Source organism: Dipodomys spectabilis, unplaced genomic scaffold (assembly GCF_019054845.1).
Source record: "Dipodomys spectabilis isolate Male_0828 unplaced genomic scaffold, ASM1905484v1 ptg000157l, whole genome shotgun sequence".
NCBI lineage: Eukaryota > Metazoa > Chordata > Mammalia > Rodentia > Heteromyidae > Dipodomys > Dipodomys spectabilis.
The window spans coordinates 20,489,055-20,513,432 of NW_024870834.1; the positions used below are offsets into that span (position 1 = coordinate 20,489,055).

Genomic DNA, 24,378 nt, shown 5'->3' on the forward strand with positions numbered 1-24,378 from the left:
AATATGCATTTTGTCTGAAATGGACACAGAAAAGCACATTGCATTTCTCTGAAAATGACCAGTGATTAAACATAAAAAAGAACATCAACTAACTTCTATATTACACAATTCAAAAAATCAAACACTAAAACTCTAAGCCATTTTCCAAACTCAATAATAAGTCATCCATTTCTAGTATACTACTGTCCAGGTAACATCTAGGAAATATACTTAATCATAGCAATATGGCTTCCAGCTTGCCTACTAGTTAAGTACAAACAATAAGAAAATATCACCAAAGAGAATGAAGACTCATTACCCATGACTCACAAAAGAACTGCCAACCCCGGTAAAGGTTTCTTCCTATCAGATTGAAAAGAAGAGCAGAAGAAAGCAGAAGGTGTTAGACTAAATGCTTAGATTTAGATTTAGATTTAGATTTAGAGTTGATTGTCAAAGCAGAGTTCCCATTTGATCAGAGCAACTCTCACAGAAATCTAGTAATTCCTACTTAAACAACAGCTGCAAATTTCTCAAGCCTAGGACTACTAGGCAATCACTCTCCCCTCTTTCACTGTGAGTTCACAGTGAGTTAACAGATGGGAAGACAAGAATCTGCAGTCTCTGGCTAAGGGACTTTAGGCACAATTAGGCGGGGGGGGGGGGGGGGGGACACTGATGTCTTTTCTGCAGTGTATTCGCTGCATGGACTTCATCTGGTCACTGACATCTTCCATTTTCCATAAAGCATTATTTTCTTACATGATCCATTCCAACCTGTGCACCTCATTATTGCTTTGCAGTGTTGAGGTTGTCACCTAAAGGCTGCCCACAGGAAGTAACCTTCAAATGTGCTGCCATCTGCCTGGCAGCAAACATGCCGCCATGCTACTCATTCTGAATCATCTCCTCTTCTCTTCCCTTCCAACAACTTGCAGAACATACTTTAAGAGCTGTTAACTTAAAACGTCTCAAAAAATATTTTGAAATGCTATGCTAATTTATGGAGAGGCACCAAATTCAATCTTTTAAGTCTGTACTCTTATAGCTGTAAAAGTGAGACACCAGGCAAAATCATTAGGACAACTTTGGATGTTATCAATGGTTAGCACTTATGCCAGGACTACACACATACAGAGAACTATATGCCAAAGAAGTGTGCCTCTTCAGGCCAGGTCCACAAGATCAGAGCAAAATGAAGGATCCTGCCACTCACTTTAGCCACTCACCTGAACCACAGGTAGACAGTACACAATGATTGTACACAAATGGCCATGAATATGAGCACAAGCTAACTTCCAGTTGATAGTTCAGTTTTGGAAAAACAAACAGCCATCATTTCCTGGACAACAGGGCCTCCAAGACAGTAATTATTTCTTTTTTCTATAAAATTTCTGATTGGACTTTGGGGGTCTTAGTTCTTGGGCTCTGAGGTTCAGAGGGGAACCTCTTCTTGTCACCATGCTGTCTTCTGAAGCAAAGGCAAGATACACTTGTGCTTCTGCATCCTACAGAGATGGCCCTCTACAAATATTGAAGTATCTTTTAAATGCCTGGCTGCAAAAAAAAAGACTAAGCAAATTGAACAAAGAGCATTTGTTCCTTTGCTATTAAAGATGACTGGTCTATCAAGATCAGTAGATGAGGGCATGCAGTAAATAAATGGGACCCGAGACAAAAATGGAAAATCTGGAAGCCAATGAGAGCGCAGACATGCGGTTCTGCAGGCGGGGCTCTGAGGCCCGGCCCTTGAAGGAAAACTCCATAGTTGGGAGTCATGGAGGGGCCTGGGCCCGCTGCCGCCACTGAAGATCATCACAAAAAGCTCCAGGCGCCTCTGTACAGTATCTTTACAATAAAATACAATTAGAAAAAAAAAGCTCCAGGAGTACCTAGTAGCCAAGGGAAAACTGAAGAACCTAAATACCAAGTCTTACTGAGTGTATGGCTTACGTGGTAGAGCCCTTACCTGGCAAATTAGATCCTGTGTTCAAAATCCTAGGACATAAGCCCTCAGAGGCCTTATCTAAAAGTCAAGAACAATGCCTTGATCCTACCACCTTCTAAATCCACTATAAGACTCCAAAAGGATATTACCAGCCATGCTGTTCTGCCTATCAAATCTACAAGAACTATCCACATTAAACTCCAGTTTGGACCAATTGATATAGTGTCTCAGAAGCCAAAGTTGGAGCCACTTCTGAGCAAAATGCTGACTTCAAGATATGCTTCTTCTAACCCAAATTGTAAACCATAGAGCAAGAGTCAGCAGCAGCATTAAGCTGGGTCATCCACTGCAGAACTGCCAACAAAACCTAGGAAGTCCTCTACTAGAAGGGAACTGAAAACAAAGCAGCATGGAGTCAGTCAGGGACATGCTAAATGGATGAACTCTATGTATAATTCCCATGTTGAAAACAAATCTTTGGGTGGCTTTCTAAAAGAGATGAACAAAGAGAACTTCATCAGAACCAAAGCAAAAGCCAGATCCTGAATTATATACTATAAGTTAAGCCAAAGACTGACACTTACAAGCAAACCAAGTGCAGTTTGGCTCCTAAACAAGTATTGGGCAAAATTTCAGTTAATAGTGCTGTTCTGAAAGACAGAGTTAATAAAAAAAAAAATTGTTGGAGAAACACAAATACGGACTCTACCAGTAAAATCACAGCAACTCTCTAGAATTGCAGATCTTACAAAACCAAGAGAAAACCCCTCAAGACAGTTCTCTCTCATTTTATTCACACTCCTAGTAGGTCTCAAGAATCAAAGAAACCAGTGGTTAAGGGCCAATAGGATATAAAGGCCAATGGGAGTAAATATGGAAGACCAAATGAAACTAAATTACGGTCACTCCATACTACTGAACAGAAACTAAAACCCATGAGACTTACAACATATCCCAACTTGTTTGAGGGAGCACCAACCAACCAACATCCAAACATCAAGCAAGACCAGAAGACCAGGCAACATTCTCTAAGACCTCAGACATCAGTCATTCCAAGCAGTCCTCGCATAAAAGCAAACAGAATCAATGACAACAGATTTAACAATATCTTTCAACCAAAAGCACAGACTTTGAACTCCGAGTTAAAAATGCTCTTCCCCCAAAGAATTTTCTGAACAAGATAGCTCCCAAAACTCAAGCAGGAATCACAACCATAAATGGGAGAGGAGTCCCAGATGATACTGAACCAATCCAAATATTAAAAAGAAGGCAGCAACAAAGGACTGAAGGAAACAACTGGAAGAATGGCAGAAATTCTAGGGGAAAATCTATAAATGCCCTCCTATGGAACTTAAAACAAAAAGAAAAATAATAGAAGAAATGAATATTTTATTCTAGAAGAGCATTGAAAAAGAAGAGGAAGAAAAGAAAGCACAATGGGAACTGTTCAAGAAAATTAACAATACTCTGAAAGAATGTCTGCAGCACATTGAAGATGGTGTGCCTTTTCAGACATATTTACAGTATTGCCCAGCAATCCTAAGGCTGAGAAACTTGCTAAATTCTGAACCTGCAAAGCAAAGTTGCTGGCAAGTAAAGCATCTTTGATGTTACTGGGCACTATTAACTGAACTTTTGTCCAAGACTTGTTTAGGAGCCAAACTACACTTGGTTTGCTCGTAAGTGTTCGTCTTTGCCTTAACATTAACTTTCTAACATTAAAAGTGGGGCAGTACCAATACAAGATTTACAGGAAGTTGTTCTTAATATTTTACAAGACCCAAACAGAACCACAGATGGGAGTTACTTTGAACTCTGGTTGCTGAAACCACAGCAACAGAAGAGGAATCTGGGCAGGCTTGTCTTCCTCCAAGAGAAGCAACCGGTTATGGCAACACCCCACGTAACCAAGACAGAACAGGATAATCTTCCTGGTACCAAATTACAGATTGCCTCAATCCCTAGAATCAATGGGATGCCAGAAGTGTAAGACATGAAGCCCATTGCTCCTGCAAGGCACTCTGCAAGGATCGAGCGAGAGGTATCCCGCTACCCAGAAATGCTGCAGGAACATGATCTGGTTGTGGCTTCTCTTGATGAACTTCTAGAGGTGGAAGACACAGAGTGCTTTACATTCTGTAAGAATGAGGCTTTGCCCGTGACATTAGGGTCTGAGATCCTTGAACTGTAATTTTTATGTGTGTGTGTGTGTATGATTCAGAACCTTCAAGAAATGCCTTTGTCCAGATAATCTGAAGAAAATGTCTAATATTAAGACATCACAGATACAGAGAACTCTTGAGACTGAGGGAATATGTCACCAGATTTACCCTCAGGTTTATATACACACAGAAAGTGTTCAGTTTATGTGCTTAAGACTGTAATTTGCCAGTTTTATAACGTAAGTTTCAAAGCACTGAATATTAATCTACTTTACAAGTTTGGAAAAAATTTGCACTTACTATTCTACTTTAATCCCATTGCCACAGTCTTTTCAACCCTAAGATTATTGTGCAGCATGGTGAGACTTCCTTTCACATCCTCCTTAGCAGAGTGGGTAGTTAAGTTCCTCCGGTTGAAGAGCTGAGCTTTGAAGCCAGCTTGCCAGGCTGCATGAGCACCCCTCCCCTAGGTTATAGATGAGCTGTAGGGTAGCTCTGCCTTCTCTCGGAGATCACAGATGAGATTTGCAGTGATCTGGACTTCCCTCCCAGTGACCCCGCAGAGAAGGGGTCTTGCTCTTCAGTCCCAGTAAAACACAATCCTGCAGTAGGTGATCATTTAACTTTTCATATCCAAACCTCGTTTTGCATTTGTTATTCAGCAATGCTTCAAGTAAAAATAAAAGGCCAGGGAAAGGGTGTAGGGGAGAGGACAGTTTCTGCTTCACTTCAGTTCTTCTCTCTGCCTGGGGACAGCTCACCTAAAAAGGCCAAGTGAGCCTTACAGACAGGTTGCTCTTTCTCCGTTCTGGGCAACCACTTGTAGTAGGAAGAATCAGAATTGTTTTAGATATATAATGTATAGAAAAGCCTAGTCAACACAGGCACTACTCATTTTCTTTGTATTTAAGTATGATCTATAATAAAAAATATGAAATTGTTGAAAAAAATGGAAAATTTGTAGTACCAAAAAGACTAAGGTTGGTGTTACTTGATTAGGGAAGAAACACTAACTAGGATTAAAGGAAGATGGAAGGAGAGATTTGTTTTATCTTCAGAACTTTTTGTCCCACACAGAATCTTTAAAATAGACAATTATACAAAACTTATCTATTGTTCTCATGACATTTAAATAAATTAACACAAAGTGGAAAATATGGCCTTAGCCTTCTTCTTCCTCATCCTCTTTGATTACTGGAGTACCTACAATGCAAGGAAAAGTGATTGCTGGTCATTCTCAACAGATGGTTAAAATTGTTTTTGTTTTGCTGTTGCTGCTCCTTCCTTTCCTTCCTTCCTCTCTCCCTTCCTCCCTTCCTTCCCCTCTCTCTCTTTTCCTTCCATCTTTCTCCTTTCTCTCATTCCTTCCTTTCTTTCTTTCCCTTCTTCCCTCCCTCCCTCCCTTCCATCCTTCCTTCCTTTTCTCTTTCTTCTTTCTCTCTTTCTTTCTTTCTTTCACTCTTTCTTTACTTCCTTCCCCCCCCCCCCCCCCCTCCCCGCTTTCCTTTCTCCACAAGGTCTCACTACCAGAAAACTGGAAGTGGTGCTGTGACTCAAAGTGGTAGAGTTCTAGTCTTGAACAAAAAGAGTTCAGGGACAGTACCCAGGCCCTGAGTTCAAGCCCTACAACAACAAAAATAAGGGGGGGGGTCACAAAAGTAATAGGTATATACTCATTACGTAGTTTAGGAAATAGGACATTACTAGCATTGTAGAAATCTGTTTGCCCTCTTCCTGATTATTCTTGTACCTCCCCACAGGAAGGAACTTGTCTATTGTGTCATTTTATTCCTACGTATATGTCTAGAGGGGAAAACAAAAGAACATTCTGCATAGTTTCATTTGTGGGAAAAAAGAACACAAGAAGATACAAACTGATTGAAAGGGACAGAAAGAAGCTCAGTGACCACCTTGAGAGAGTGGTAGCAGGAGTGGTGGCGAGGGAGTATGAAGAAACCTTTGAGGGCCATGCTGACGTGTGTGATCTTCACCTTGAAGACGCCTTTGGAGTGTATGTACATATCAACACCTACCTAATTGTGCATGTTATTTATTTGGTGTTACTGGGTTTGAGCTCATGGCCTCACCCCTGGTAGACTGGCATATTTCCAACCCTGGTTTTTGCTTTTTTTTTTTTTTTCTGTGCCAGTTCTGGTGCTTGAATTCAGAGCTTTCCATTCTTGTTTAGCTTTTTTGCTTAAGACTGCACGCTTACTACTTGAGCCACAACTCCATTTGTGGCCTTTTGCTAGTTAACTGGAGGTAAGAATCTGTTGGATTTATCTGCTGGCTGGCTTCAAACTGCAGATCTCAGCCTGCTGAGCAGTGAGGATTTTGAGCATGAGTCACCAGCACTTTGGCCTTACTAGTTATTTTTGAAATAGAGTCTTATACTTTTCTGACCAAGCTGTATTCAAACTATGATCTCTCAGCCTTCTTTTGAGTAGCTAAGATTACAGGCAAGAGCCACTATGCCCACTGACAGACTCAATCTCTTTAATAGCTGAATTGGGATGGTGGTGTTCAAAGTCAACATATATTAACATATATTGTTATACTAAAATATTTTTCATATCTTTGAACTTTTGGATTATTAAAATCTTTATGAAATAATTATCTTGTTATAATAAATATTGTTGGATACTTATTTTGTGTTAGCCACAATGCTTAATAGATTATTTTGTTTAACCTTCATTAACAACAATATGACATATACTCTAAAATGATTACTAATGATATTATCATCATCCCAGCTTTTATATTCCATATAAACAAGGTTTGCTGAGATGAACTGACTAGTATAATGTTAGCAAAGCTATTAAGTGGCAGAATGGGGTCCTGAGTCAGTCAGTCAGCAATACCTAATAATGTTAACATGGACCTTAGCGACTGAAAAAGTAAATTAGTGGGGAACTGACAAGAGAGAAAACTACAATTTCGATCTAACCATGGGAAAGCAACTACTTATCACTTATCTCTAATTCATTCCCCAAATAATACTTTCTGCAACTTGAGAATAATTCTAACTTTCCTAGAAGCTTTAGGTCTAAGGATGATTTTGGACCAATCTAAATATCCTAGCAGTTTTTCATTTCACCCTGGGCTATTAAATTTCATACATTAAATTTTATAAATCAACAGAAATAGCCTTGATAATTAGAGACAACCTAGCATTTAAACCAGTTTCTTTCTCTTTGGTCTATGGGCATATACTAGTTATACAAAGGGGTTTCATTGTATTATTTCCATACATGCAACATAATGTACCTTGATCAAATTTGCCCCTCTATTGCTCTTTCTTATCATTTTTTTTAGCTTTGCTTCTTATCATAGTCTTACGTCAAACCATGCTTTTTTTCTTTTTTTGTGTGCCAGTACTGGGGCTTGAATTCAGGGCCTGGGTTTTCTCTCTGAGCTTTTTTGCTCAAGCATAGCTTTCTACCTCCTATCCCAGCCTCCTGAGTAGCTACAATTAAAGGTGTGAGCCATTGTGCCTGGCTCAAACAAACACAATTTTTATAGCTAGGAAACATTCCCACACTAGCCCAGGGTTACTCACCATCCAGCTTTTTGAGTTTGGAAACCCTCTTGGTTGCTTCTTCAATCCAGTTGCCCTCAGCAGAATGCTTCTCTTCCAATGGATTGCCTACAAACACCAGGTCCTCCAGACATGGCAGATCAGCCAGCTTCATAAATTCAGCTACAAGTATAAAGAATACGTGCTACATGAAAGTGGTGACATACACTGTTACACTTCTTGGAAACTAAATTAATAACCCTAAATTTGTCAGTATTCAAAACATTGGTTTAGACTTTGAAGAAGGCTAGAAAAATAGTGCCATATCAAGACATTTTCTGAAGACATTATGGGATGGAAGGAAAAATGAATACCTTAATTCTAAGGAATTCTAATTCCTTCTACCTTAGCTTTTTTACTCAAGGTTGATCTCCTACCACTTCAAACACACATTTGCTCCTGGCTTTTTGCTAGTCTCATGGATTTTCTTGCCCAAGCTGGCATCAGAAGGCAATCCTCAGATTTCAGCCAACTGAATAGGTAGGATTCCAGGCATGAGCCACCAATACCTACTAGCCCAAGGGTGGGATGAAAAGAGATGGTGGTTCAGATTTGAAAAAAAACCAGAGCAGTCTTTAGTGGCAGGTCTTCTCTATGCTGTGCCATTCTCTCTCCATGCAGTTCCCTCATCTTTGAATTTATAAGGCAATTCATCCCCCCTCCTCCCCCGCCGCCGCCACATTCCTGGGGTTTCAATTCTGGGCCTTGTGCTTGCTGGACAGGAACTCTACCTTGAACTTCTTTGAAGGCAAAGGTAGTGTCCTGTTCAACTATCTATATCAAAATCCTGACATAGGTCATGGTTTATAACAGGGCTTGATGACATGTTGAATAAATAATGTACAATAAAGGGCAAAGTAGTATAGATATCAAATGTCTGCTGCCCCCAAATTCTAAATTTAAACAGATTTCTTTAGACTTTAGACAATTTTTTTCATAATTAATAGGACCAGGACCTGCCCCAATTATGTTTATTATAATTAAACATATTTAAATGCATTTAAAATTTAGGAATTCCTATAGCTAATTCTATAGGAAATACAGAAACTTTTACAGAAACTCTCTGTGCTTAGAGATAAAAATTACAATTTTTGTATCTTTTTATTCTTATTGGGTTCTCTCTCTCTCTCTCTCTCTCTCTCTCTCTCTTTGCCAATCCTGGGTACTAAGGCCCTGGGAACAATTTTCCCCACCTTTTTTTGCTCAAGGCTAGCATTTGACCACTTGAGCCACAGCACCACTTCTGGCTTTTTCTGCTGATGTGGTACTGAGGAATTAAATCCAAGACTTCATGTATGCTAGAGACAAGCACTCTACCACTAAGCCACATTCCCAGCCCCGTATTTTCTCTTCATTTTAGTTTAAGACATAACCTTGCTATGTAACCCAGACTGGCATCAAAGAAGAATCTCTGCTTCAACCTCTTTAGTGCTGGGCTACAGGTGTGTAATAACACACTGGGTTCCTACTGGGCATTTTCTTTTGTGCCAAGCCTGGAAGTCCCTGAGCTTTTTTGCTCAGGTCTAGTGCTCTATCATTTGAGTCACAGTTGCACTTCCAGCTTTTTGGTGGTTAATCAGAAATCAGAGTCTCGGAGACTAATCTGTTCTAGTTTCAACCATGATCTCAGATCTCAGCCTCCTGATTATCTAGGTTAGAGGCATTAGTCAGCGCCATTTCTTAGCTTACCCCAGTCTTTCACCAGGTTATTAGACATGTAGAGAATCTTCAATTTCTTCATTACATGGATACCTTTCAACTTTTCAATAAAATTGTAAGAGATCCACAGTTCTTCTAATGTGTCCCCTACTGCTTCCTGAAAAAGAAAGAAATCTGGTTTATGTTTTTGAGGGTTTTTTTTTTAATTTATTTATTTTTTGTCGGTGGTGGGGCTTGAACTCTGGGCCTGGGCACTGTCCCTCAGCTCTTCAGCTCAAGGCGAGCGCTCTACCACTTGAGCCACAGTGCCCCACTTCTGGTTTTCAGAGTGGTTTATTGGAGATAAGAGTCTCTCACAGACTTTGGTGCCCAGGCTGGCTTTAAACCGCAATCCTCAGATTTCAACCTCCTGAGTAGCTAGGATTACAGATGTGAGCCACCAGCCACTGGCTGTTTTTGTTATTTTTTGTTTTTTGGTGACAGTCCTGGGCCTTGAACTCAGGGCTTCAGCACTGTTCCTTAGGAATGTTTTTGTTTTTGTTGCTATTGTTGTTGTTGTTTTCTCAAGGCTAGAGTGATACTATATGAGCCACAGCTCTACTTTTGGCTTTTTTGATAATTAATTGGTGATAAGAGTCTCACAGAGGAGTGGCAACGTGGCTCAAGTGATAGAGTACTTGCCTTGAGCTGAGGAGTTGAGGGACAGCACCTAGGCCCAGAGTTCAAGCCCCACAACTAGGAAAAAAAAAAAAAAGTCTCACAGACTTCTCAGCTCAGGCTAGCATCAAACCATGATCCTTATATCTCAGCCTCCTTAGGTAGTATTATAGGCCTGAGCCACTGGCACTTGGCTTTTTATGCGCCCCCCCCCACCCTTTCTCTCTCTCCTTTTCCCTTCCTTACAAATCTATAGACAATCAATGGCTTTGTAAGATGTTGGGGGGGGGGGGGGGAGAAAACAGCTTCTAAAGCCCTTGGTGGCCTGGCTCCTGGCTCTCTTTCCACCATCACTGAAGACCTTGCCTAATCAGCAATTCTTGCTCTCACTCAAGCACTTCAAACAGATCAGATATAGTACATTTGCACTTGCTGCTCCTTTAGCTTAGTATAGTTACTTTCTCTTTGTCAGCTCTGTAGCTCTATAACCTATATACATAACTTTCACAGAGAGAACTGTCCATTATTCTTTTATTCTGACTCACTTTATTTCCTTGAATTCATCACCACCTAATAAACTGTACAATTATCTTGGCTGTGTCTTTGTGCCAGTGCTGGGGCTTGACCTCAGGGTCTTTGCTCTCACATGGCTTTTTGCTTATGTTTGGCATTCTACCACTTGAGCCATACCACCAGTTACAGCTTTTTGCTGATTTGTCTGCCCAGGCTGGTTTTGAACCATGATCCTCAACCTCCTGAATAGCTAGGGTTACTTGTGTGAGACATCAGTGCCTGGCAGGCACAATTATCTTTAAATATATCTCCTATGACTATAAGGTAAGTTCTATGAGAGCATGTGCTGCTTATTTTTAAATTTTTATTATTATAAAGGTGATGTACAAACAGGTTACAGTTACATAAGTCAGGACATCACCCCTTCCCCTACAGTCTTAAATTATTTCCCTCCCTGTTTTATATTCTTTTTTTTTTTTTTTGGGGTCCGGTCGTGGGGCCTGAACTCTGGGCCTGGGCGCTGTCCCTGGGCTCTTCAGCTCAAGGCTAGCACTCTACCATTTGAGCCACAGCGCCACTTCCGGCTTTTTTCTTATGTGGTGCTGAGGAATCGAACCCAGGGCCTCAGGCATGCAAGGCAAGCGCTCTACCACTAAGCCACCTTCCCAGCCCCCCGTTTTATATTCTGTTGTGTCTTTAATACCTAGACTAATACTTGGCTTAAAGTAGGTATTCAGGAAGTAAGTTGAATGAATGACACAGAAAACTGTTTTTGTACATGAAGGGAAAAAAAAGGTGCAAACAATATGTAGTTGATTTCAGTGTCTATATATCCATTGAAGAACTGAAAAAATAATGTAAATCAATCAAAATGCTAGCTGTGTTTAAATATCAGTGGCTTATACTTTGCTTTCCTCCTTTGTAAAGTTTCTATAATGGACAAACATTATAATAAAAAAGTATGTGCTGTTTTAAAAGTAATAAATAACAACTTACCAGTCCATTCAAATTCTTTATGTTGTTTCTTCCTAAAGACAATATTCTCAAGTTTTCTATAGTGGAAAGAATTTTATGAGAATCATATCATACAACTGTTATAAATAATAAGATTTTGGCAATTTTATGTAATAATTATCCCTTACACAAGAATAAAAAAGCTGTACTACTAAAAATAGGTAATCCTGGAGGAAATAGCACAGATCACTGACACTAAGCACTGAAACAATAACTTTAAATCATGCCAATATTAAATTTATAACTACTTAGTTATTTAAATTGAATGGTCTCAAAATGCTGACTAGTAAAACATACTAGAGGAAAAGGTTTTAATTTTAATGTTTGGGAGCACATGTATTTCAAATATGTATGAAAATATAGTAAGGACTTGCACAGGAAAATAGAAACACATAGTTATGACTAGCTCACCTTCCTCCAGGAAGGATTAGAAGAGAAATGAAATAAACTAGTATTAAAAGCATTTTTCAATCTTTCAAGTGATAAGATTGTGATTTGGTAAAACATATATATAAATATATAAAATATATTTTATTGTAAAGATACTGTACAGAGGGTTACAGTTACATGCCTGTAGTTTTTTAAAGGATGTTTCTATGTGTATATCTTAGGTTATTTCTGGAGGAAGATTAGACAGCAGTGGCCTTTAGGGAGAAACTGAGAGTCTATGGCCAAAAGATTTTCATTGTAATTTCTTTTAGACCATTTGAAGAAAACCATGTATATTATTTTTCCAAATTAAACAAAAGAAACAAAACAGGAATCCTCATTTCTGTTACAAGAAACTACTGTTATTAATTTTGTGTAAGAATACAATTAGCTTTTACAACATAAACTTCTGTAACTACTTGTCTCATCAATTTGTCATTAGCCACATGTGGATATTTACTCTAAATGCATTTAAGTTAAATTTTCATTAAATTAAAAATTAGTTTTCAGTCACATCAGCCACAGTTTAAGGGCTTAGTAGCTATATTTGGCTAGTTGTAACCATACTGGGACACTGCAGATAGTGCTGGAAACCATCAATTTCTCTGAATCTGCTTTTGGGTTTTTTTTTTTACTAGTAGTAGGACTTGAACTCAGGCCCTTAGCTTTTCTTCTCAAGGGTAGTGCTCTACTACTTGAGCCATAGCTCCAGTTCTTGCTTTTTACTGGCTAAGTGGAGATAAGAGTCTCACAGACTTTCCTGTCCAGGCTGGCCTCAAACATCAGTTCTCAGATCTCAGCTTCCTGAGTAGCTAGGATTAGAAATGTAAGCCACCAGCACCTGCTTTCTGCACCTGGCTTGCACAGACTTTTTTTTTATTGCTCTGTTGGACAATGTGGTTCAGAAACCTTTGGAACTGGTTTGTAGGATGAAATCAGAAAAACTTGGAAAAGCTGGGCAGATAAAGTAAGTAGGGCAATTCTGGTGTGAGCTCAGAAGACCAGAATGCTGATAGGAGTGTGGACAGAGCCCGTCCCGTGCTCATTAGGTTTCAGAGTGAAATGAGGATTCTATTGGGAATTGGCCTGGAGGTCATTCCTGTGACACTGTGGAAAAAACAAAAACGTCTATATTTGTCTGTGAGTTAGGACAATGTGGAGACTGAGTTTAAAGGTGATGAATTAATTAATTTGGCAGAGAAAATGTCAAGCTAGCCCAACATTCAGGCTGACTGCTTTTAGACAGAGTTACAGTAAGAATTAGGGACAAAAGTCAGAATGGAAAGATTTGAAAAACTTGAAGTTTGGTCAGAAAAGCCCTAGGTAAAGTTGGGGCTAAAGAAGGTATGGTTTCTGAAGAGAAACTAAGTTACCATTTAAAAGAAGCCAAAGGCTTTGCACTAGCACAACAGAAAAATGTGCCTTGACACTGTGTCAGGAATCACTGAGACTCTACTCTGTACGCAGCTGGCCAGGTATGCAGAGGCTGCTGCAGTCATGGTACAAGGAGGTCTGGCTACTGCTTGAGTTAGTGGCAGACCCTGACATCATCCACATGAGGGTAGCCTGGAGAATGCAAGAAGTTGTAGGGTCGTGGAGGCCTCCTTCCAGATTTCAAAAGAAAGTTTAGGAGTCCAGGCCTTGTATAACAGAGTCAGGATCTCTGTGAATAGTCCTGGAGGTCTCATGCTATCTCGAATTTTCTTTGGATAACCAAACTTTTTTTTATTTGCCAGTCCTGGGGCTTGAACTCTGGGCCTGGGCACTGTCCCTGAGCTTCTTTTGCTCAAGTCTAGCACTCTACCACTTGAGGCACAGCATCACTTCTGGCTTTTTCTGTTTATGAGGTACTGAGGTACCCAGGGCTTCATACATGCTAGGCGAGCATTCTACTGCTAAGTCACATTCCCACCCCCTGGATAACCAAACCTAAGCCATGTGTTTTATATATGTTCTTTGTCAATTGACAATTACTGTGGTTAAAACAGGTGTCAGTTGCTAGAACTACACAGTGTTTCTGGAGTGTTCATTCCAATAACTAAACAGATCTGAGAAACATCTGCTACTGTAGATCACTTACTTAAGCCATTCAGGTTGGCAATTTTTTCAATGCAATTTGTAGACAATGAAAGCTTCCTTTAAAAGAAAAAAAAAAGAAAACATAAATGGTACATTGGAAATTATCCTTCAATGGTAGCTCTTATAGAAGCTAATATTTAAATCATGTTTCTTTTTTATTTCTTCATTTTGAAATCTTTTTCCCCTTTGATTATAAAAGTTAATACACATTCACCATAGAAATTCAAAAAACTATTTTGACAGTTTGGCGTTGTCTATTAAATTTTTTAACAAATGTATTCTTGGATCCAATATTTCACAATCTTCTGGGGTGAGTATTATTATATACATTTATACATGAAATGGAGGCACACAAATGTTAAACAATTTCCCCATTATTATAATAGCTATGAAGTGACAGAGCCAAAATTAAAACCCAGGTAAGTTTGACTCTAGAGTATGTATCTTACCCTTATGATTTGACTTGAAGAGGAATTATTCATTTTTTATCTGCTTGAAAAAGCAAAAGCAATTACTATATAGTGTTAATAACTGGTCAAGTTTGCATGTTTTCTAATCATCCCCCACTCTTGAGAACTAACAGGAGAGAACATGGTGCCTTTAAATCTAGGGATATTGTTAGAAAATATTTGTCTTATTTAGGCAGCCTGCCCAAAGAGATGATCAGAGAAAATATGAACAAGTTGACTCTCTCTACGTGGTTTCTAAGCTGCTTTGGTATGGAGTACAATATTTTCTCAAATTTGAGACAGTTTTATGAAATGATGCTTGAAATCATGCTTGAAGAAAAAAGAAAAAACCCAAACCAACCAAATGCCCAAAGATAATCTTTAAGTGGTACAGTATGCTTTCATAGCAAAGACCAAGTTACACACAACACCTAAATCTGTTTGATATCCCCTTTAATCTTCTAAATAACTACCAATCTAATGAACAGGTGGCCGAAAACCACCACTCAAAGAGCTTATTGTTAACATGGGTTCCTACATTTTACTAGAGGTGAGGGCTTATCTCCTGCAGAAGATGCAAGTGGTGAAGAGCTCACAAAAAACAAAGAGCAACAACAAAAAAAAACACAGGGTGAAGAAGTCAGGCAGAACCTCTGTAATTCTGTGTTTTCTACAGTCCTGACAACAGAGTCAAAAAGTACAATTATGAGGCACTGTGGTTTAATCACCTCAAATTAGCCACAGGTTCCTGATTTAAAAAAACCTGTGGGTTATTTAGATAATAAAAGGAATTAATATAGATCTGATATTTAAAGTCATGAGAAATACAATTACAAAATGAGTATAATTCAATCCCAATTAGAACTTTTAAAAAAAAGTCAGAAAGCTCTACATCAGTAGAGCTGGTTCCAATACATACTACTAATTTTCTTTCTGGTTCTTAAAAACATCTTCTTGATGGTTTGCAATGTATTTTTAGTTTAGTATTTCTTTAAGAGGAATCTCTTATTAGGCATCTAGGAACTAAGTGTGGTCTGACTTTGGTAAGTGATTTTTCAAAAGAAAGTGGATGACTTTGTGTGTAGGGATGTGGGGTACTGGGGATTGAACCCAGAGCATTGCACATGCTAGCCAAGTCTTCAGTCACTAAGTTAAACTCCTGTCCTTTAAAAAAAAATTTGTGGATGGAGTCTCACTACATTGCCCTGGCTGGCTGGAACTCACAATCCTCCTGTCTTGCCCTCCCAAGTAGATTGGATGAAAGATGTGCACACCACGAACAGCCTACACAGAGTAATAATAATAGCAATTGTGTTACTTAGTCTCTGTCAACAGACTGTGTATTCTCTATTTCCAAACACATTAAAACAACTAAAAAGAATATTGAAGAAAATATACTGTGTAGTATTACTGTCAAAAGTCCAATAAACCAGCTGGGCACTGGTAGCTCACACCTATAATTCTAGCTACTCAGGAAGCTGAGATCTGAGGATGGTGGTTTGAAGCCAGCCCGGGCAGGAAAGTCCATGAGACTCTTATGTCCAATAAACTACTCAGAAAAAGCTGGAAGTGGTGCTGTGGTTCAAGTGGTAGAGCACTAGCCTTGAGCACAAAGAGCCTCAGGGACAGGGCCAAGGCCCTGAGTTCAAGCCCCAGGACCAGCAAAAAAATATATAAATAAATAAAATAATAGTAGAAAAAACTTAAATCCAATAAACCAATAATCTTTCATATTTGATGTTTCCAAGAAGAGAATTGTAATAAAAAATGATTGCAGGCAACAACGGTTTTTCTAGTTTGTGCAGGAAAAGGAAGAAAAATATAATAGCAATACTAGGAAAATGAAAAAAGAGAACTTACTCGCAGTTACCAAGCATAGACAAGGATGCGTCCATCTTCTCTATTGGGGGAATCTGGGCATAAAGCTTTATCTCTTTAGCTTCAGCTGGCCTCTGCCCAGTTTTCTCTTCCTATGAGATAAATAACAAATTTGGAACAAAATGATCCCTGGTTGTAATGTGAAACAGAGACTAGAGTTTTCCAAGGCCTTTCTATGTTTATTTCAAAACAATGATTAAAATCTAATAAGTGTTGGATAATTATTCATCATTCACTTATTTGATACATTTACTTGCTGACTCTACCAGCCTGGTTTCTACCTGGCTATTTCAAATAATCATTAAGTCCCTAACAAGTGGAAATTAAGGGAAAAGAAATATTTACTTTTATGGTATTTTAAATCCTTTAAGAGTCCATGTTTTTTGTTATTGTTGTTGTTGTTGGTTGTGGGCCTGAACTCTGGGCCTAGGCGCTGTCCTTCAGCTCTTCAGCTTAAGGCTAGCACTCTACCATTTGAGCCACAGTGCTATTTCCAGCTTTTTCTGCTTATGTGGTGCTGAAGAATCGAACCCAGGGCCTCATGCATGCAAGGCAAGCACTCTACCACTGAGTCACCTTCCCAGCTCCATGAGTCCATACACTAATAAAATCATAGCACAACAAAAATATTGTTCTGGCTGGGCGCTGGTGGCTCACACTTGTAATCCTAGCTACTCAGGAGGCTGAGATCTGAGGATCGTGGTTCAAAGCCAGCCCAGGCAGGAAAGTCTGTGAGACTCATATCTCCAATATACCACTAGAAAACTGGAAGTGGCACTGTGACTCAAGTGGTAGAGAGCTTGCCTTGAGTTGAAGAGCTGAGGGACAGTGCCCAGGCCCAGGCCCAGAGTTCAAGCCCCACAACCGACAAAAAAAAAAAATTATTCTGAAAAGAATTCCTTGCCCCTAAACAACTATTTCTTAAATATCACCTCTAGGTGTGTAAGACAGATTTTTTCTCTCATTATCTTTTCTTTTTGTACCACAGTTCAGCTTACGTGAGAGCCCCAAATACTAAAAGCGTCAACTTACAATATAGCCGAAGTCAAAGTTATCCATACTACTCTGATTCACTACTAAATCTTATCTTAAAGTTTAATTTCATTATTGAGCTCACAATTCAAAATTTAATTATCAGTATCTGCTGCCTATTAATATTTTCAGGGGCCATTTGAAGTTCAGGGACCATTTCCTCTGCCTTCCTATGTTTTCTGTGACCTGGTACAGTTTAAGACACAAAGAAGGTTCATTTGAAAAATTAAATCACACACCAACAATAGAAAATATTCTACCTACTGAAAGAAAGTGACTGAATACACATCTATTCATACTTCTTTTTGTGCCATACATTTGTAGCTTATGGGAAAGAAAACTGACATCTAGTAAAGTCCTCCAATAGATCTCCAATAAATGCTGAGTTTGTTGTGGCAATGTGAATGAGCTTGGAGAACTCATTTATTTTGAATGAAACGTGCCAGGCACACAAAGACAAATACTACATGTTTACATTCATGGAAGCTCAAACAGTTGCTCTTACAGCAATTAAGAGAATACTGGTTAGCAGAGACTTCGGGAGCAGGTAGGAGAGAAGGTTAGGGAGAAGGTGGTTAACAAGTACAGAATTATAGTTAGATAAAAAAAAAGTAAGTTCCAGAGTTCACACTCAGCAAAATGACTATAGTTACAATAATTAGTTGTGTATTTCCAAATAGCTATGAGAAGATTTGTAATGTTCTCACCACAAAGAACATTTTTAATTTGGGAGTGATGGATAAAATAATTACCTTGATTTGATATTTACAGGTTTGATTATGTATTTATCAAAATGTCACATTGCACTCCATAAATATGTACAATTGTTTGACATGCATTAAATGTTTTAAAAAATAAATGAAAGAGTGATCTTGATGTCTTCAAATAATCTTGAAGCTAAAGACTGATAGCAATAATATAATATAAATAGAATCTACAAACCAAAACAAACTAAAAATGCACTAAAAATAAGTTAAAGTCCTAACATCTAACTTAAAGAAATCAAATCAAATCTGAGTCTATATAATACTCACATATTTATCAAATATTTAACCTGATAAATGAATTTTCAAAATGCAATTATTTAGAGAAAATAATCTGTAAGCACCAGAACACGAATTTAAATTATTTTATTATTCTATCCGCATTTGTCCCTTTTCCCCACAATACAACTCCTAAGAGACTTTTTATTCAAAGTGACAAAAGCAAAAGGTTCACAATTATGTAACAAAATATACTGCCAAACAAAGAAAACTCTGTACTCTATGGAAATTCAATCTATAATGCTGAATTACAGCTGTTCAAGCTATTCAGTTACAATATTCAAAACACTTAGGGTTCATAGTTACTATCTATTTTGAAATGCGGTTTTCTCTAACGCATTCAGTATTTTAACTCTGTGTTTTTTCATTTGTCTATGTGTGATTTTCATTTGTCTGCATGGGCTGTCTCTGTTCTAACCTCAGGAGACTAAGACAATGTACCCAATATACACTCTATTACTTGAAATGAAGTAGAGTCTAATGATGACAAAGTTTAAAGTGTAGCATAAAGATTTCAGTCATTTTTATAGCAACAGATGAATCAGCCATACTTAAATATTGTAGTGGTCAGAATTTTCTGGCTGAAAATTTTATTAACTTATTTTATTAACATAATGAAAGATCCACCTGCAAGTTGTAAAAAACAAACTACAACAGAGAACCTGGATTTCATCTCAAGCAGTGAAGACAAAAACAAAGCAGAGATTATATGTTCAGTTTCTCCAGTTTCTTTCAGTGGGAATATTCTGTAAAACTAGAGTATATCACAACTAGAGTATTGCTGTTGATCTAACTTTATCAGTCTTGTTCAGGTTTCCCCAGATTTCAGATATGTATACATATTTGTAAGTAAAAATTAAGTCATATACAATTTTATCACCTGTGTAGGTTCATGTATCTACAACCACAGACCAGACAGCCGGACAGCTGCAAGGGCACTTGGTGCTCAACTCTTGTGTTGAGTGGTCAGATTTCAATAACTACCCAAATATTTTTTATATAGTTTCTAAAAGAAGCATAATTCAGCCGGGGGCTGGTGGCTCACGCCTGTAATCCTAGCTACTCAGGAGGCTGAGATCTGAGGATTGCGGTTTAAAGCCAGCCCGGGCAGGAGAGACCGTGAGACTCCTTTCTCCAATAAACCACCAGAAAACAGGAAGTGGCGCTGTAGCTCAAGTGGTAGAGTGCTCGCCTTGAGCTGAAGAGCTGAGGGACAGCGCCCAGGCCCAGAGTTCAAGCCCCACGACCGACAAAAAAAAAAAAAAAAAGAAGTAAAAGTCATATACTCACCCAGCGGGCTAAGGCTTCTTTGATGGTTGTTGCTTTAGCCTTATCAAGGAAAGAGGAGAAAAAGGAAGATGAAACAAGATTGTTTTTATTGGTGTGGTAGACGGTTCAATTTCATTAACTTTGTTTTCTACCATTACACTTATTCATTTTTTTCCTTTGAGACTTTAAGATAAGAAGTTGTTTTAACTTTGTAAAATGAGAAGGATTTCTTTTAATCTCGGAAAACAAAGAAATTATTATGCAATGGTCATATATTTCACTTGCATTAAGTTTACAAAAATTCGTAGCTTTCAACATTTGATAGTAAAGTAAATCTTCATTGATTCTGTGCAGTATTTGCCAGTTCTTTGTTAGGCAAGAATGCTGCCACTTGAGCCATGATTCTAGAATATTTTAGTTCAGGTTATTTTTCAGCTAGGGTCTCATATTTTTGCCCATGTTGGCCTTGACCTTCATCCTACTTACCCTTCCCATGTATCAAGGATTATAGCTATTCACCACCATGCTCAGCAAGAAAAGTAAAATTTTTAAAGTCATCATTATATCTAAAAGGTAGACATATATATATATATATACACATATGTTATATATTAACAACCCTTACATCAAAAAGAAAATTATAAATTAAATTTAAGAATAAAAGACATGCTGGGCACTGGTGGCTCATGCCTGTAATCCTAGCTACTCAGGAGGCTGAGATCTGAGGACCACGGTTCAAAGCCAGCCCAGGCAGGAAAGTCCGTGAGACTCTTATCTTCAATAAACCACTAGAAAACCCAGAAGTGGCACTGTGGCTCAATTGGAGAGCACCTGCCTTGAGCTAAAGAGCTGCAGGACAGTGCCCAGGCCCAGAGTTCAAGCCCCATGACCCGCGCCCTCCCCCCATCCCCCACACAAAGACAGGTCAGATGCTGGTGGCTCATGCCTGTAATCCTAGCTACTCAAGAGACTGAGACTTGAGGATTGTGTTTCAAAGCCAGACCAGGCAGGAAAGTCTGTGAGACTCTTATCTCCAATTAACCACCAAAAAAGCCAAAGTGCGGCTGTGGCTCAAGTGGTAGCACGTTAGCCTTGGGCAAAAAATAATAAAAGAACATTCACAGCCCCAGGACTGGCACTGACACACACACACACACACACACACACACACACACACACACACACACACACACACACACAAAGTTACATCACTGAAAATTCAAAGAAAGTAAGAAGAATATGCAATGAAATCAAACAGAATGGGAGAAAATTATTAACAAAACTGAAAAATTTTTGTTTTTTGTTTTTTTGTTTTTTGTTTTTTTGCCAGTTCCAGGGCTTGAACTCAGTGCCTGGGCACTGTCCCTGAGCTTCTTTTGCTCAAGGCTAGTGCTCTACCACTTGGCCACAGCTCCACTTCCTACTTTTTCTGTTTAAGTGGAATCGAACCCAGGGCTTCATGCATGCTAGGCAAATGGTCTACCACTAAGCCACATTCCCAGCTCTAATATGTGGTTAAGTTTCTTTCAAGCCTGATTAGGCAAAAATGAGAAATATACAAACTAAAAATAAAGAGGGGAAATAATTGGATACCACAGAGATTCCAAATACAAAATAGTGGGCTGGGAAGATAGCTCAGTGGTAGAGCGCTTGCCTTGCATGCCTGAGGCTCTGGGTTCAATTCCTCAGCACCACATAAGCAGAAAAAGCCGGAAGTGGTGCTGTGGCTCAAGTGGTAGAGCGCTAGCCTTTTGCTGAAGAGCTGAGGGACAGCGCCCAGGCCCAGAGTTCAGGCCCCATGACCAGACCCAAAAAAAAAAAAAAATAGCATAAGCAAAATATGGTGATAGTTTTAAAAAGTCAACAAGTTTTTTTCTATAAAAAAAACTGTCAATCAAAATTGTCACAAGCCAAGTTCAGTGTCTCACAACTGTAATCAGGAGGCTGAGATACAAGGATCAAGGTTTGAAGTCATCCTGGGCAGACAAATCTGGGAGACTCATGTCTCCAATTAACCACTAAAAGAGGAGCTGTGGCTTAAGTGTTAGAGCTTCAGGCTTGCATGTAAAAGCTCAGGGACAGCAACTCTGACAAAAATCAACAGGAAAATTGGGAGAAGACATTTTCTCATATGAAGCCAACAAAAGTCTATTACAACATGTAGTGCATACAAGGAACTCATAAAATTCATAAGCAGAAAGGGAATTGGAAAAAATATGAATGAACTCAGGTAACTAATGAGAATTAGCAGGAGTTATTGAACTCATTGAAAAATCAGAAAAGTTCAAGGAAGAGCAACAGGATATTAGAAAAACAAAACATTTTCAGACTGGCAAAAGTTAGAAAGTTAGTGAGATGTAGAGAAACAGAAACTCTTCTGCATTGCTGGAGGAAATTAAAACTCAGGTAGCCTTTCAGAAAAGTAGCCAGTGAGCTAAGGAAATCAAGTACACTCAGACCCTCTGTGAGAACAATCCAATCCAGGTTGTGTGTCCCAGAGAAATTTTGTATGGGTCTATAAAAAATACAACACTGTCTGTGATACAATGTTAGAAGCAATGCAGTTACAGATTAGGGCAATATAAACTGATAGAGGCCACGGATTTCCCCATGGTAGAAGCCCAAACCTCAAATGCCCAATGGATCAAGTGGACCTTCTTAATGGGTCAAGTTGTCCTGACAAGGCCAGAACCAATGTAGAGAGGGTAACTTCTACTGAGCTCCAAATAATTGCTAGCAGGCAGAACTTGGGAAAGAGAGTTATCCTAGCAACATACTTTTAAGTGTAAGCAGAACCTTTATCTCATGTACCATTAAGAAAGAAAAAGATGGCCACATCATTAAAAAAGAAAAGATTGCTAGGCTTTGTGGTGCATGCAGGCCTGTAATCCTAGCACCTCAGAGACTGAGGCAAAGAGGATCATGTTTGAGGCTAGCATGATCTATGTCGTGAGACTGTCTCACAAAAGAAAGAAAAGATGCTACCAATGATTTAGCACTATATTTCATCAATACTCAAATGTGAAAAAGTGTGTCCGATGGTAAAATATGATAGTTCTGATTTTTCAGAGTATAAAACAGAGTTTCTTCAGACTTTGGAAGCTACTTTTAAAAACTTTAAATACTATATTGGCCTGCATTTCTGGAGAATCCAGAACTACCACTCTGTAGCCCCAGCTAGCTCCATCAATGACTGGTTCCGATTCTCTAATGAAAGATTTTCAATAATCTCATGGTTAAGACTTTCTTATTTACGACTAAGTGGGGTTTTTTTTTTCTCACCAGAATAGGTAAACCTAGAACCTGAACACAGAACCTATGTTGTAAAGCTTTTTTTTTTTTTTTTTTTTTTTACTTTCCTTGATAGTAGTTTTTAGTTAATTGCCTGTGGAGTAACTAAGAAATGGAGAAGATATTTAACATAATTGAAGGTTGGCGTGACTTCATCATTTTAATCTCCTGGGCTCAATTTCTGCCACTCAAATGGCATTAGAAGTCTCTCTCTCTCTCTCTCTCTCTCTCTCTCTCTCTCTCTCTCACACACACACACACACACACACACACACACCCCTGATATAATTACAACGTTCGTTCGTACGGGGGATCCAAGGGCAGGCTGAGTAAATGCTCTATCAACAGTGAGCTATCTCCCCTAGCGCCAACAGTCATTCTTCATCAACACCTCCATCCATCCTGTCAATCACACACTTTGCTCAATAGCTTCCTCAGGGATTGTTAACTCTCTCCCAACTAGTTGGAAATACCAAATCACAAAGCAAGAGAAGCGCACACTTTAAGCCGTGGTGGTGAAATAGCATTACTCCGGAAGAACTCTGGACAGGCGGCTGGTAGGTTTTAACCGGAAGGCAGCAGCGTTTCTCCAAGCCTGGTGGGATGCTCCCCGATTGTAAAGTCAGTTGAGGTGCACTGTTGAAATGCTCGCTCCTGGGCCCTCCCCCCAGGAACATGGAAGATAACCTACGCTGCACTCCAACGAGCTCACCGTGGCACCCGGGGGAATCGGAGACCACTGTCCCAACTCCATCCATTGGGGGGGGGGGGGGGGGTTCAGCGTTACCCAGTAACCGCTTTCACCCTCATCCACAGGGCCATTGGGCACGCTGCAGGTTACAAACCCTGCCACGATCCATGTGGCAAGGCCGACGGTGGGGTGCAACCAGCCCCCTGACCCTTCCATCTGGCTGGGGGCGTGGGGTGAGCGCTGCAATCACTGCTAGGCGAAGATACCTTTGTCACACGCCCCCTTCCCACGTCCTCGCCCCCTCCACTCCCTGCTTCCGCCCTCCCCCCTAAATCCAACTTCCAATGCTCCCTCCTCACCCCCCCATCTCCGGCCGCCCTCTCCCGGGGTCCACCCCAGAGCCCGGGCTCCTCGTTCGCCTCGGGCCTGTGACTCCAGCCTTCGCCACGGGCTCCCTTCCCCGCTGTTCGAGGACCCCGCCGCCCACGGCCCCTCGCAGTCACCCCTTCCCACACCCCGTCTCCGCTCCGCCCGGCCTGCCAGCCCCGGAGGGTACTCACCATCCCGGCGGTTGCTACTGTCACTGCTCTGGTTGCTAGGGCCCGCCGGGGTCAGCGCGCATGCGCAGCGCTCGGCGCGCTCCGCGGACGCCTGCCCCGGCAGCGGTCCTTTCTCCCCGCCCTCGGGTGGCGCGAGCGGGGCATTGTG

General features: G+C 39.8%; 1 protein-coding gene and 1 pseudogene across 1 annotated transcript; one reads left to right on the forward strand and one right to left on the reverse strand.

Annotated features, from left to right (window-relative positions):
- The first annotated feature begins 1,680 nt into the window (after nucleotides 1-1,680).
- Nucleotides 1,681-4,171, forward strand: LOC122118777 (annotated as a pseudogene).
- Nucleotides 4,172-5,026: 855 nt separating this feature from the next.
- Nucleotides 5,027-24,299, reverse strand: Dnal1 (dynein axonemal light chain 1). The gene is made up of 8 exons (XM_042692720.1): nucleotides 24,231-24,299; nucleotides 19,710-19,748; nucleotides 16,327-16,436; nucleotides 14,019-14,074; nucleotides 11,492-11,547; nucleotides 9,356-9,482; nucleotides 7,649-7,789; nucleotides 5,027-5,292 (listed from the first exon to the last, which is right to left on the reverse strand). Exons 1-8 carry the CDS (start codon nucleotides 24,231-24,233, stop codon nucleotides 5,252-5,254), a joined length of 573 nt encoding a protein of 190 aa, XP_042548654.1. The 5' UTR covers nucleotides 24,234-24,299; the 3' UTR covers nucleotides 5,027-5,251.
- Between the last annotated feature and the right edge of the window lie 79 nt (nucleotides 24,300-24,378).